Genomic DNA, 13,318 nt, shown 5'->3' on the forward strand with positions numbered 1-13,318 from the left:
CAAAATTGGTCCTCTGGAGGACCAGAATGGTAATCCATGTGTGGAGCCAAAACAGATGGGGGAAAACTTAAATGCAATCTCTGCATCTGTATTCACTCAGGAGATGGATACAGAGACTATAGAAGTGAGGCAAAGCGGCATCAACTTCCTGGATACTGTACAGATTACAGAGGAGGAGCTGCTTGCTGTTCTGAGGCAAATCAGGGTGGTTCCTTGGACCCTCTGGGAGGCAAGTGCACAAATTCCTGGGGCCCTAGCAGAGATATTTAAATCATCCATAGTGACAGGAGAGATACCAGAGGAATGGAGGACAGCCAGTGTTGTTCTGCTGTTTAAAATAGGTTCTAAACAGAAACCAGGAAATTATAGGCAGGTGAGTCTGACATCAATTGTGGGAAAGTTATTCTAAGGGACTAGATACAAGTATTTAGATAGACATGAACTGATTAAGAATAGTCAGCATGGCTTTGTGTATGGTAGGTTATGTCTAATCAATCTTATGGATTTTTTTGAGGAAGTTACCAGGAAAGTGGATGAAGGTAAGGCAGTGGATGTTGTCCACATGGATTTTAGCAAGGCATTTGACAAGGTTCCGCATGGGAGGCTAGTCATGATGGTTCAGTGGTTTGGCATTCAGGATGAGGTGATAAACCGGATTGGACATTGGCTTTGTGGCAGAAGCCAGAGAGTGGTTGTAGAGAGTTGCCTCTCTGGCTGGAGGCCTGTGACTGGTGGAGTGCTGCAGGGGTCATTTGTTGTTTGTCATTATGTGTACTGGACAGTGAGGAAGGCTATCATGGCTTACAGAGGGATCTGCATCAGCTGGATAAATGAGCTGCAAACCGGCAGATGGAATTTAATGCAGACAAATGCGAGGTTTTGCAGTTCAGTAGGACTAGTGGGGTAGGTCTTACACTATGAATGGTCACGCACTGAGGAGTGTGGTAGAACAAAGGGATCTGGGAATACAGGTCCATAATTCCTCGAAAGTGATAGCATAGGTAGATAAGGGCTTAAAGAAAGCTTTTGGCACATTAGCCTTCATAATAAGTACTTTATTGATCCCGAGTGGGAAATCCTTTCATTACAGCAGCAACATTTAAAAACATACTTAGCAGCGTGCAGACTTAACTAATAATAAAATACAGAATAATAATATATATAATAATAATTCACCAATGTGCAACAATTATATAAGAAATGACAAAAGAGACTATTGCACTATGATGTCGCAATAGTCTCCTGTCACACAGAGATGAATTGTTGTATATACTTATTGCATTTGATAGGAAAGATTTTCTGTAACGATCCCTGTGACAGCAGAGCTGAATGAGTCTGTTCGAAAGGGTGCTCAGCTGCTTTTTCAGTCGGTCATGAAGAGGATGTGCCAGGTTGTCCATAATGGAAAACAGTTTGTTTAGTGACCTTCTCTTCTTCACAAGTTTTCCAGTCAAGTCTATTGTCTTTGCTGCTTTATGTGCTGGTGATGCAAAAAGTCAGTAATCCAGGAGAAAGTAGATTTATCTATGCCCATCCTTTGCAACTTCTCACTCAAAAGAAGTGGCTGGATTGTATTGAAGGCACTAGAGAAATCAAAAAATATGTTTTTCACAATGTCACCAGCTTCATCCAGGTGGGAGTGAGCACTCTGCAATGGTAGATGATGGCATCATCCACTCCCACATGAGGCTGGTAGGCAAACTGTAGAGGGTCCAATGAAGATGTGAGGGAATTGATCTGTAGTCATCAAGTCCAGATGGTGTTGCCTTCTTGGGTACTGGAACCACGTAGGAAGTCTTTGAAAGCGCCAGTATCTTTTCCTGACTCAGACTCAGATTGTAAAGGTGCTACAAAATACCTGACAGCTGCTCGCATGGGCCTTTGGTTGCCTGGGGCTGATATTGTCCGGCTGTCTCCTAACCTGACCTGCAGTCACAGGCAGGCAGGGGAGGGTGGTCATCGCCATGGAGGCAGGATACTCCAAAGAGGATTCATAAAGTGATGTATTATGTACAGGAGATGGGATATTATGTTAAAGTTGTATAAGATATTGGTGAGGCCTAATTTGGAGTATTGTGTGCAGTTTTGGTCAGGAATGATGTAAGCAAGGTTGAAAGAGTGCAGAGAAAATTTACAAGGATGTTGCTGGGTCTGGTGGACCTGAGCTATAAAGAAAGATTGAATCCTTTAGGACTGCATTCCTTAGAACGGAAAAAGATTGAGAGATTTGATGGAGGTATACAAAATTATGAGGAGTATAGATAAGGTAAACGCAAGCGGGCTTTTTCCACTGGGGTTGGGTGTGACTACAACCAGATGTACTGAGTTAAGGGTGAAAGATGAGAAGTTTAAGGGGAAATGAGGGGAAACCTCTTCACTCAGAGGGTTGTGAGTGTGTGAAATAAGCTGCCAGCATAAGTGGTGCATGTGAACTCGATTTCAACATTTAAGAGAAGTTTGTATAGGTACATGGATGGTAAAGGTATGCAGGGCTGTGATCCCAGTGCAGGTCAATGGGAGTAGGCAGTTTAAATGGTTTCAGCATAGGCTAGATGGGCTGAAGGGCCTGTTTCTCTGCTGTACTCTTTAACACTCTTGAACACAGCCCAGTCCACTGACTCAAAGCAATCCCATAATCACTCCTCTGCCTCCTGTGACCACCTTTCAGTTGTCCTAATCTCTGGAGCCCTTCTTTATAGCCTCTGCCTGTATGCAGGTAGGAGGTAATCGATTTACCAAAATGTGGTCTGGGCAAGGAACTGTAGGCATTCGTTATCTTAGTATAGCAGTGGTCTAGTATGTTGGGACCTCTGGTGCTACAGCTTATATGCTGATGATAACTGGGCAGGACTTTTTTCAAAGTGCTGGAGGAACTCAGCAGGACAGATATCATCCATACAGGGGCTAACCAGTTGAAGTTTCAGGCTGAGACCCTTCAAGAGTGAAGGGTCTACTGTTTCTCTACCTCCATAAATGTTGCCTGACCGGCTGGGTTCTCTAGTACTTTGTATGTGTAACTTAACCACACATTGTGGCAATCAGAATTGCACACAATGTGCTCTAATGTTTGGACAACTGCAGCATTGTGTGCCCCAGACAGTCTACTTGTGCTCCACTTCAGGGATCTTTCGAAGGTATGAACACTCGGGTGATGGAGGGTGTACTGTATTGGGCAGGGGTGGTGAGTGGGTTTGGGGACCGGTTGGTAGAGGTGACGGGTGGCCAGGCCATGCGCTCATCGCCCTGACGGCGGTTGGCGTGTGGCGTGTTTGAATGCGGCGGGGAGGGGTTGCCCCGGCAACGCAGGGGTGTCGGTTGGAGGGCGGTTGTCCAGTGAGCCCAGACACACACGGCCGGGGGAGTGGCGGCAGCATGTTCTCGGGCTCCAGGACCTCGTCGCCCAACTCGGCCGCCGCATCCTCGGCGTGCCAGGAGCGGCAGATGGAGGTTGTGGCGAGCGAAGCGGACGGCAAGGAGCTGCAGGATGGCATGCAGGAGGGCAAGGACCAGATCAAGGACCTGAACGAGCGCTTCGCCAAGTACATCAACAACACGGTGCTGAACCTGCAGCGCAAGAACAAGGAGCTGCTGGCCGAGGTGAAGAAGCTGGAGCGGGAGGAGTTCAACGCGGCGGAGAGGGCCTACCAGAAGGAGTACCAGGACTTCCAGGCGCGGGTGGATGAGGCGCAGAACGAGCTGGTGCTGCTGAAGCTGGAGAAGGACAAGCTGAAGGCGCGGCTGGAGAAGGAGTGCCAGCTCAAGCGCGAGTTCGACCGCGACTTCCAAGAGCTGAAGAAGAAGTACGAGGACTCGGGCAGCGGCCTGGACAAGCTGCAGTGCCAGTACAAGCTGCTGGAGGCGCAGCTGGCGCAGCTGAAGCTGGTGCGGGACCAGGAGCGCATCTACTGGCAGCAGAAGCTGGACAACCTGCAGAACGTGGAGCAGGCGGAGTGCACGGCGCTCGACCTGGAGCAGGGGCTGCGCAACATGCGCCAGGAGTACGAGCAGGCTGCCCGGCGCCACAAGGAGGAGCTGGCCCGCTACCGGCACAGGTTCGAGGAGAACAGTGTGCCGCTGCAGAAGGTCAAGAAGGAGACCGAGTGCTACCGCAACGCCGTTACCGACCTGCGGCTGCGGGACGAGATGCACAAGAACCACCTGCAGGAGAAGGAGCGGGAGATCGGCCGGATCCGGGAGTATAACAAGGCGCTGGAGAAGAAGATCGAGGCGCACACGGCCGACTTCCAGGCCCTGCTGTCGGTGAAAAATGCGCTGGAGCAGGAGCTGGCCGGCTACAAAAGTCTGCTCAACCAGGTGGAGAAGAAGTCCAGGGACTACGCCAACCCTGCCTGTCTAACCACTTCTCCTGCCAGTCTATCCAGTTCTCCTGCCAAAGCAGCCGAAGACGTCAATAAGATGTGGTGTTAGTGTACCCACAGTTTACTTTGAGCTTTATACATGTTTAAACGACCCTCTAATTAGCTGACAACTATCGGAGTATTTATTTTGTGGTTTTTATGCTTATCTGCTGTTTATCTTTGGAAATACATCGTAACCTCTTACATTTAAGCACCTTTTATAAAACAGTAAGAATCCATTATAACGTCCCCTTTAAAGATGTACAAAATTTTAGAACGTCAGCGTGGGGCCCCTTTCTGAATTATTTTCAAAACTTTCAAAACCCTCAGTTCGTTGTTTAAATTTAGATATTGCCTGTTATTATTTTTTTATTATACGAGAAGGTATTTTACCTTTTTTTTCTCCTTAATAAATAGCTTCTGTCTTGGGAGGGGTTAAACTTTTTTTTGTAATAAATTAGTATATTTCTAAATAACTTTGACTAACTTACATGAATATGGGGTAATTAGATTGTTATTATGAGTGGATATAATGTAATTGGTAGTTGTTTTTTTTTTTGACCTTTATATATACTTTCTTGTACTCTTCTATGTAGAAACTAATAAAAATATTGAAAGAGAATGTCAGCTGTGTGGAACATGTCATAAGAACAGATTTGTTATTATTTGAAATAGCCCAATTATAGCCATGAATCATGCTGGATGGATGACTGTCTCAGCAAATACAGCATTTCAATACCATTACTGATAATATTTTGGCACTAATAGTGTTTTTCTGCTATGTAATAGTATAATGAAACTTATCATTTTAGGCTTTCATTCAAACAAATGCAGAGAAAGGGTTGATCCTTAAAAATTTGAAACAGATGTTAACTTTAATCCCACTATTCTCATTAAACCACATCTTAAACAGTGAAGATTTGTGATTTTCTTTGGAGATAATTATCTTCAATATAATTGTCATTTTGAAATGGAGATAATTATATTGGTAAAGACCTACACACAGATATTCAGCATACACATTAAACAGAAACCGATATGTAGAAATAATGTAAAATTCTAGTCTATATTTTACTTTGCTTTTATGACAGAGCAAATCTAACTGACATGTGACATTCTCCTGTGACTTAATTGGAAAAGGAGCTTCCCATTTGCCTTCTGGAATTGTTCTACTCAAGATAAAACACCTGAATTTATGCAGTTGCAAGAGGGCAGTCAATGGAGTTAGCTCTCCCTGGATGTAAACCCTTAATGTTGTCATCGTATCTAAAACCAGCCATTCCAGAAGTAGGAATTCTACCAAATCGGAATTCTACCAAATCAGAATTCTATCTGTAGTCTCAGTAATAACCTTGAAAACAAATGCCATACATTTCATTCTTGTACTAGTGAACTGAAGTTGTGTATATAACTTATTCACTTGCAGGAAACATACTTGGTAGCTTATGTAGTCTTTTTTTATTAATTAACCAGTTTCTGTTTTCTGCAATGCCATGACTTGGACCTTATATTGGGTGAAAGGATACATAAGACTTAAATATGCACAAAGATCTTGCATTTTGTAAACCTATCAGCCTAATTTTTCATCCTGATAATTTACAAGCTGGATGATTTTGGTCTGTATATAATTGTACATTAGTTGTACAAGTCATTGGTGAGGCTGCACTTGGAGCATGCTGTTATAGGAAACATCATTAGACTAAGAAGTGTGTAAAGAAAATTTAGAAGAATATTGCTAGACTTGAGAGCTTGCCCACAGGGAGAAGGTGGGTAGTCTAGGACGTTATACCTTGGAATAAGGGTGACTTTATAGAGGTGTATAAACCCATGAGAGGCATAGATAAAAAGAATGGAACAATGTTTTCCCCCCAGGGAATCTAGAGGGTGTAAGTTTAGGGTGTCATGGATGGCTTTGAAGCTGACCTTCATGCAGAGGGTGTTATGTACATGGAACCAGCTGCTGGAAAAAGCAATAACAACATTTAAAAGACATTTGGATGAGTACGTTTGTACGTGGATAGGAGAGGTTTAGAGGGATATTGGCCAAATGGGCAAATTGGGTAGGCATCTTTTCCATTTGGATGAATGGGACTGAAGGGCCTGTTACTATGTTGTTTTGTGCTCTATGACTGTGATTCTATGAGGTTTACTATTATTAAGTGTACATGTTTAGAATGGTGTATCTAAACTATAATCAACCTGGTATGTTAAAGCAGTTGATGCAAAAGTGTCTGGAGGAGGTGATCTTGTATCTTTCAGCTACAATAGAGAATGTGTTTAACAGAGTGGATGTTGACAACTATTGACAGAATCTCGAACAGTCATAATTGTGAGAAAGGCTCCCCTCATTTGTCTACATAGGTATTCTTCTGAGTTGTGTAACCTTGCACTAAAGTTTCAGTTAGCGCTTGAAACAGAGTAGTGCAGAAGGCTATAAGGAGTGTGCCATAAAATGGGATTAGCAAAGGACATGATGGCCAACTCTGTTTGGCTGTGATAACCAAAAGAATTATGTGGTAAATAAGTGAGCTGAGAAGAAAGGTGAGAATTTTAAAAACATTTTGGTTAAGAAAGAAAAGGCTTAATTAAATCAGCCAGCTAACGGAATGCAGAATATTATTAACATTCAGTGTTTGACAAGTATCAGTAAGTAATAAACTTGAAAATTTGTTATGCAGTAGATGGAAAGCACTTGGAATACTATTCCACACAATCCAGCAAATTATTGCTTATGTTTCGAGTGATAGGGTCATAGATCTTTGCAGCAATACAGGCCTTTCATTCCAACTAGCCCATGCCAAACTCGGTGCTCAGGCTGTTAATCTCGATTCCCTGTGTTCGGCCCATATCCTTTTTCCTAATAGCATAGCGCACACAATCTGATGTAGTGCAGTTCATATAGCCCTACATTGCACTTTTTAGTTCCTTGGCACATTCATAATTCTACGAATGAATTATTTCACCACAGCTCCAGTAAAGGATAATCTGGCCAAGTTTGAATGGCAAACTGAAGCTGTGATAACTTGCAACATCATTCCACTTGCTCTGACACTTGAATAGCTTCACACAGGTGTTCCTCATTTTAGCAATAAGGCAACTTGAGATTTGATCTTAAACCAATTTGCAAGAAAAGTCCCATAAATTGCAGTGAATGGGCTGCCAGATGTAGAAATATATATTGGTTATATCATAAAAATTGCTGGTGAACGCAGCAGGCCAGGCCGCATCTAGAGGAAGAGGTACAGTCGACGTTTTGGGCTGAGACCCTTCGTCAGGACTAACAAAGAGGAGATAGTGAGAGATTTGAAAGTGGGAGGGGGAGGGGGAGATCGGAAATGATAGGAGAAGACAGGAGGGGGAGGGATGGAGCCAAGAGCTGGACATTTGATTGGCAAAAGGGATATGAGAGGATCATGGGACAGGAGGCCTAAGGAGAAAGAAAGGGGGAGGGAGGAAGCCCAGAGGATGGGCAAGGGGTATAGTGAGAGGGACAGAGGGAGAAAAAGAGAAAAAAAAATAATAAAAAAATAATGGATGGGGTACAAAGGGGAGGTGGGGCATTAATGGGAGTTAGAGAAGTCAGTGTTCATGCCATCAGGTTGGAGGCTACCCAGACGGAATATAAGGTGTTGTTCCTCCAACCTGAGTGTGGCTTCATCTTGAGAGTAGCGGAGGCCGTGGATAGACATATCAGAATGGGAATGGGACGTGGAATTAAAATGTGTAAATCAGCCTCCAACCTGATGGCATGAACATTGACTTCTCTAACTTCCATTAATGCCCCACCTCCCCTTCGTACCCCATCTGTTATTTTACTATTATTATTATATACATTTTTTCTCTCTTTTTCTCCCCCTGTCCCTCTCACTATACTCCTTGCCCATCCTCTGGGATTCCCCCCTCCCCTTTTCTTTCTCCCTAGGCCTCCCATCCCATGATCCTCTTATATCCCTTTTGCCAATCAACTGTCCAGCTCTTGGCTCCATCCCTCCCCCTCCTGTCTTCTCCTATCAGTTTGGATCTCCCCCTCCCCCTCCCCCTCCCACTTCCAAATCTCTTACTATCTCTTCTTTCAGTTAGTCCTGACGAAGGGTCTCGGCCCGAAATGTCGACTGCACCTTTTCCTATAGACGTTGCCTGACCTGCTGCGTTCACCAGCAATTGTTATGTGTATGGCTTAAAATTCCAGCATCTGCAGATTTCCTCGTGTTTGGTTATATCAGATGGATTTTGCTATTCTGAGAAAAAAATTAGATGTATACGTTTGTATTCCCTTCGATTAACTGGATTGAGGGCAATCTAACAAAAGGTAAAATGATTGAGGAGATTTAATAGATAAAATAATTCTGCTGGTGAGAAAACCCAGAATAGGAATTCAGAATTCTGAGAAATTGAACCAGGCCTTTTGTAAGTGGGCACAAAATACTCTGCAGATGCTGGGGTCAAAGCAACACTCACAACACGCTGGAGGAACTCAGCAGGTCGGGCAGCATCCGTGAAAAAGATCAGTTGACGTTTCGGGCCGGAACCCTTCGTCAGGACTGTGGAGGGAAGGGGCAGAGGCCCTATAAAGAAGGTGGGGGGAGGGTGGGAAGGAGAAAGCTGGAAGGTTCCAGGTGAAAAACCAGTAAGAGGAAAGATAAAGGGGTGTGGGAGGGGAGGCAGGGAGGTGATAGGCAGGAAAGGTGAAGAAGGAATAGGGGAAAACACAATGGGTAGTAGAAGGAGGCGGAACCATGAGGGAGGTGGTAGGCAGCTGGAGGAGGGGCAGAGTGACATAGGGATAGGGGAAGGGAGGGGGAGGGAATTAACGGAAACTGGAGAATTCTATGTTCATACCAAGGGGCTGGAGACTACCTAGACGGTATATGAGGTGTTGCTTCTCCAACCTGAGTTTAGCCTCATCATGGCAGTAGAGGAGGCCATGTATGGACATATCTGAATGGGAGTGGGAAGCAGAGTTGAAGTGGGTGGCTACTGGGAGATCCTGTCTGTTTTGGCAGATGGAGCAGAGGTGCTCGACGAAGCGATCCCCCAATCTGTGTCAGGTTTCACCCATGTAGAGGAGGCCACACCGGGAGCACCGGATGCAATAAATAACCCCAACAGACTCACAAGTGAAGTGTTGCCTCACTTGGAAGGACTGTTTGGGGCCCTGAATGGTGGCAAGAGAGGAGGTGTAGGGACAGGTGTAGCACTTGTGCTTACAGGGATAAGTGCCGGGTGGCAGATCCGTGGGGAGGGACCGATCCCTGTGGAAAGCGGAGAAGGGTGGAGAGGGAAAGATGTGAATAGTGGTGGGGCCCTGTTGAAGGTGGCGGAAGTTGCGGAGGACAATGTGCTGGATCCAGAGGCTGGTGGGGTGGTAGGTGAGGACAAGGGGAACTCTGTCCCTGTTGTGGTGGCGGGAGGATGGGGTGAGGGCCGAAGTGCGGGAAAATGGAGGAGATGTGGGTGAGGGCATCATTGATGACAGCAGAAGGGAAACTACGATCTTTAAAGAAAGAGGACATTTGAGATGTCCCGGAACGGAAAGCCTCATCCTCGGAGCAGATGCAGCGGAGACGGAGGAACTGGGAATCGGGAATGGCATTTTTGCATGTGGTGGGGTGGGAAGAGGTATAGTTGAGGTAGTTATGAGAGTCAGTGGGCTTGTAGAAGAAGTGGGTACAGGCACAGGTTTACTGGAAATCTGAATTCAGCTCTTCCAAAGAGATATGGATGCTGAGTCAATTAAAACGTCCGAGAAAAGGCCAATAGATTTTAGGCAAATAAATCAGGAAATACAGGATTAATGCCATTAAATCAAATTGAAGTAGAACAAGTTTGAGGATCTGACTGGTCTATTAAATAAGATTCTTGTGGTCCTGGTTTAACTTATCAGTACTCCAATGTGCAGTACCTATGGTTCTAGACTGGAATGTCAGTATTGACTGTGCTGATGGCTCTGGTATGGGGCAAACCTGGCTTCATGGCATCAGAATGACAAACAGTTCATGCCCAGTAGAGAGGAGCTCACTCAGTACGAACAGGAATTGAAGACAACTCTTTACCCCTTTAGCTGAGACACCATTGAGAAGCATTAGACCATTGCCTCCCACACTATCACCAATTCCATCACATCTGGAGATCTCCCATCTACAGTGTCAACTTCATGGTTCCCCGACCCCGTCTTGCCCGTTTCTACCTCTTACAAAACCCACAAACCTAACTGTCCAGGTAGGCTCATGGTTTCTGCTTGTTCCTGCCCTACTGAGTTTATGTTCGCATATTGTGACTCCGTTTTGTCCTCCTTGGTTCAGTACCATCCCACCTACATTTGTGACACTTCGTATGCTCTCTATCACAACAACAAATTTCAATTTACTGGCCCTGACCACCTTTATCCATCTCCCATCAAGAAGTCCTTTTGGGTGTCTGCTTCTAACCAGTTTCCCTCTGTATGCACTCGCATGAGCCCTAAATATGAAGCAAAGTAGGATGAGAGCCTGTGTTTTTGTTATCTACAAGGAACAGTCTGCGTTCCTAGCATATGCTGGTAATGCTCTCCAACTTTTTCTCTGCTACAGTACTGTGGAAAAGTCTTAGGCACACGTAAATAAATTCTGTAAAGCGAAGATTCTTTCAAAAATAATGAAATGAAAGGTCTCTAAATATCAAAAAATTTACTATAAAGAGCAGTAAATAGTAAAAATCTAAATCAAATCAATATGTGGTGCGATCACCCTTCGCCTTTAAAGCTACGTCAATTCTCTTAGGTACAGTGTTGTGTAGTTTTTATAAAATGATCAGCTGGTAGGCTATTCCAAGCATCTTGGAAAACTTGCCACAGTTCTGTAGACCTTGGCTGTTTCGCATCGTGCTATCTCTCCAGGTAGTCCCAGATGGCCTCAATGATGTTGACATCAGGGCTCTGTGGAGGCTTGCCATGCGTTGCAAAACTCATTGTTATTTTTGCTGAAGACAGTTCTTTATGTGTTTGGAGTCATTGTCCTGCTGCAGAATGGAGTTAGACTGATCAGACACCTTCCTTATAGTATTGTATGATGGATGAGCATCTGCTTGAGCACTGAGGATTGCATTAACTCTGACCAGATCACCAAATGAAATACAACCCCAAACCTGCAGGGAATCTCAGCCATGCATCATTGTTGGCTGTAGATACTCATCCACGTAGTGCTGTCCATTTCTATGGACAGACTGCTGACTAGAGCAGCTGCTGCCATTGTTCTGCACTCCACTACTGAGGTGAGTCTCTTGGCTTTGTTTCCACCTAAGAGGAATAGTTGTTTGGCAGCAACTCCACGAAGACCACTTCTGACAAGACTTTTCCTGGCTGTAGAGAGGCATACAGTCGGCCCTCCGTATCCGCGGAGGTTTGGTTCTGGGACCTCCCCGCGGATACCAAATTCTGCGGATGCTCAAGTCCCATATATAAAACGGCGTCGTATTTGCATATAACCTACGCACATCCTCCTGTATACTTTAAATCATCTCTAGATTACTTATAATACCTAATACAATGTAAATGTTATGTAAATAGTTGTTATACTGTGTTGCTTAGGGAATAATGACAAGAAAAAAAAGTTTGTTCATGTTTAGTACAGACGCAACCATCGTAGCTCTTCTGGGAACGCTGATGCTGCCTCGGCATCAGCCGATGCCAATTCTCCCCTGATCTTTAAGTTCTTGAAGCTGTAGCGCTTTACATAGCTAGCCAGCCATCCCTTACTAATACCTAATACAATGGAAATGCTATGTAAATAGTTCTTACACTGTATTGTTTAGGGAATAAGGACACTTTGGTGGAGGCTCAGTCATACTAATGTCAGGATCTGAGCTCAAACAACGAGTGCCGGAGAGAGAACTTCCAGGTTTTTTTAACGATCCCGATCCACGGTTGGTTGAATCCACGGATGCGGAGGGCCGACTGTACCTGTGTTCCAGTGGTTTCTGTGAGTTCAGAGCTAATAGCAAGTTGGATTGCTTCCAATTTAGGAGGAACATCAATTTCATGTACGTATCTTTCATCTGCTGCACACAGTCTCTGTGGCCGACCACCAGGTTTCTGGTCCTCAACCTTGCCCATTTCTTTGTGCTTCTTCAGAAAAGTTTGGACAGCGCACCTTGAAATTCTTGTCTGCTGCGAAACTTCTGCTTGGAGGAGACTTTGTGATGCAGGATGACCACCTTGAGTCTTGTTGCAATGCTCACTCGTGCCTTGCTGGGAAAATTGCTGCTTTTAAGGATAAACTGTCTCATCTGCCACACCCTCTCCATTTAGTTTGGTTATCCCTCTTCTTCTCTGTCTTGTTTTACAGCGGTTGGCACCCAGCTTCATGGTGCATTACCGCCACTTGGTTATCCTTCACCCAGTTTGATTCCTTTTATACCCATTTCGGTTTAAGTTAATCAGTTTAGTTCATTTAACTCATTATTTCATTGATCATTAGCACCTGTTTGGTATCTTTGTTTAATCATGCACTGGGCTATATACCTATAATCAAGTTTTTATTTGAAAAGTGCTCAAACTTAGTACGTTACTTTCTTTGTAACATTAAATACGTTACAGAAGTTTCTCTGTAACATTAAATTTTTTGAAAAATGAACGTTTGAAAATCTAAAATTTGCTCTTTTCCACTGACACACCAATGCAGAAGACAGAAATAAACATCTGAAACAAGATTTATATAAAAAATGGAGAGTACTTGAGAGTTTTGCATTGTACTATACGTTGATGTTGGCGTCTGCTTCCAGATAATTGCGGAGCTTGTCAATTTTATCAACTTTTCCTCCAACTTCCTCCCGGCCCTAAAATTTATTTGGTCCATCTCTGACACCTCTCTCCCATTTCTGGATCTCACTGGCATCTTTTATAAACCCACTGATTCCAGCAATTATGTTGACAATACCTCTTTCCACCCTGTTGTTTGTGATAATCCTACTCCCTTCACTGAGCT

General features: G+C 44.3%; 2 protein-coding genes across 2 annotated transcripts in view; both read left to right on the plus strand.

Annotated features, from left to right (window-relative positions):
- lactb (lactamase, beta) overlaps window positions 1-13,318 on the plus strand; it is a 72,061-nt gene that overhangs the window by 19,538 nt on the left and 39,205 nt on the right. The gene's annotated exons all lie outside the window — the stretch shown is intronic.
- LOC134358593 (desmin-like) lies at window positions 3,328-4,991 on the plus strand. The gene has a single exon (XM_063071000.1). The coding sequence runs from the start codon at window positions 3,373-3,375 to the stop codon at window positions 4,426-4,428; it is 1,056 nt and encodes a 351-aa protein (XP_062927070.1). The 5' UTR covers window positions 3,328-3,372; the 3' UTR covers window positions 4,429-4,991.

Source organism: Mobula hypostoma, chromosome 18, assembly GCF_963921235.1.
Source record: "Mobula hypostoma chromosome 18, sMobHyp1.1, whole genome shotgun sequence".
NCBI lineage: Eukaryota > Metazoa > Chordata > Chondrichthyes > Myliobatiformes > Myliobatidae > Mobula > Mobula hypostoma.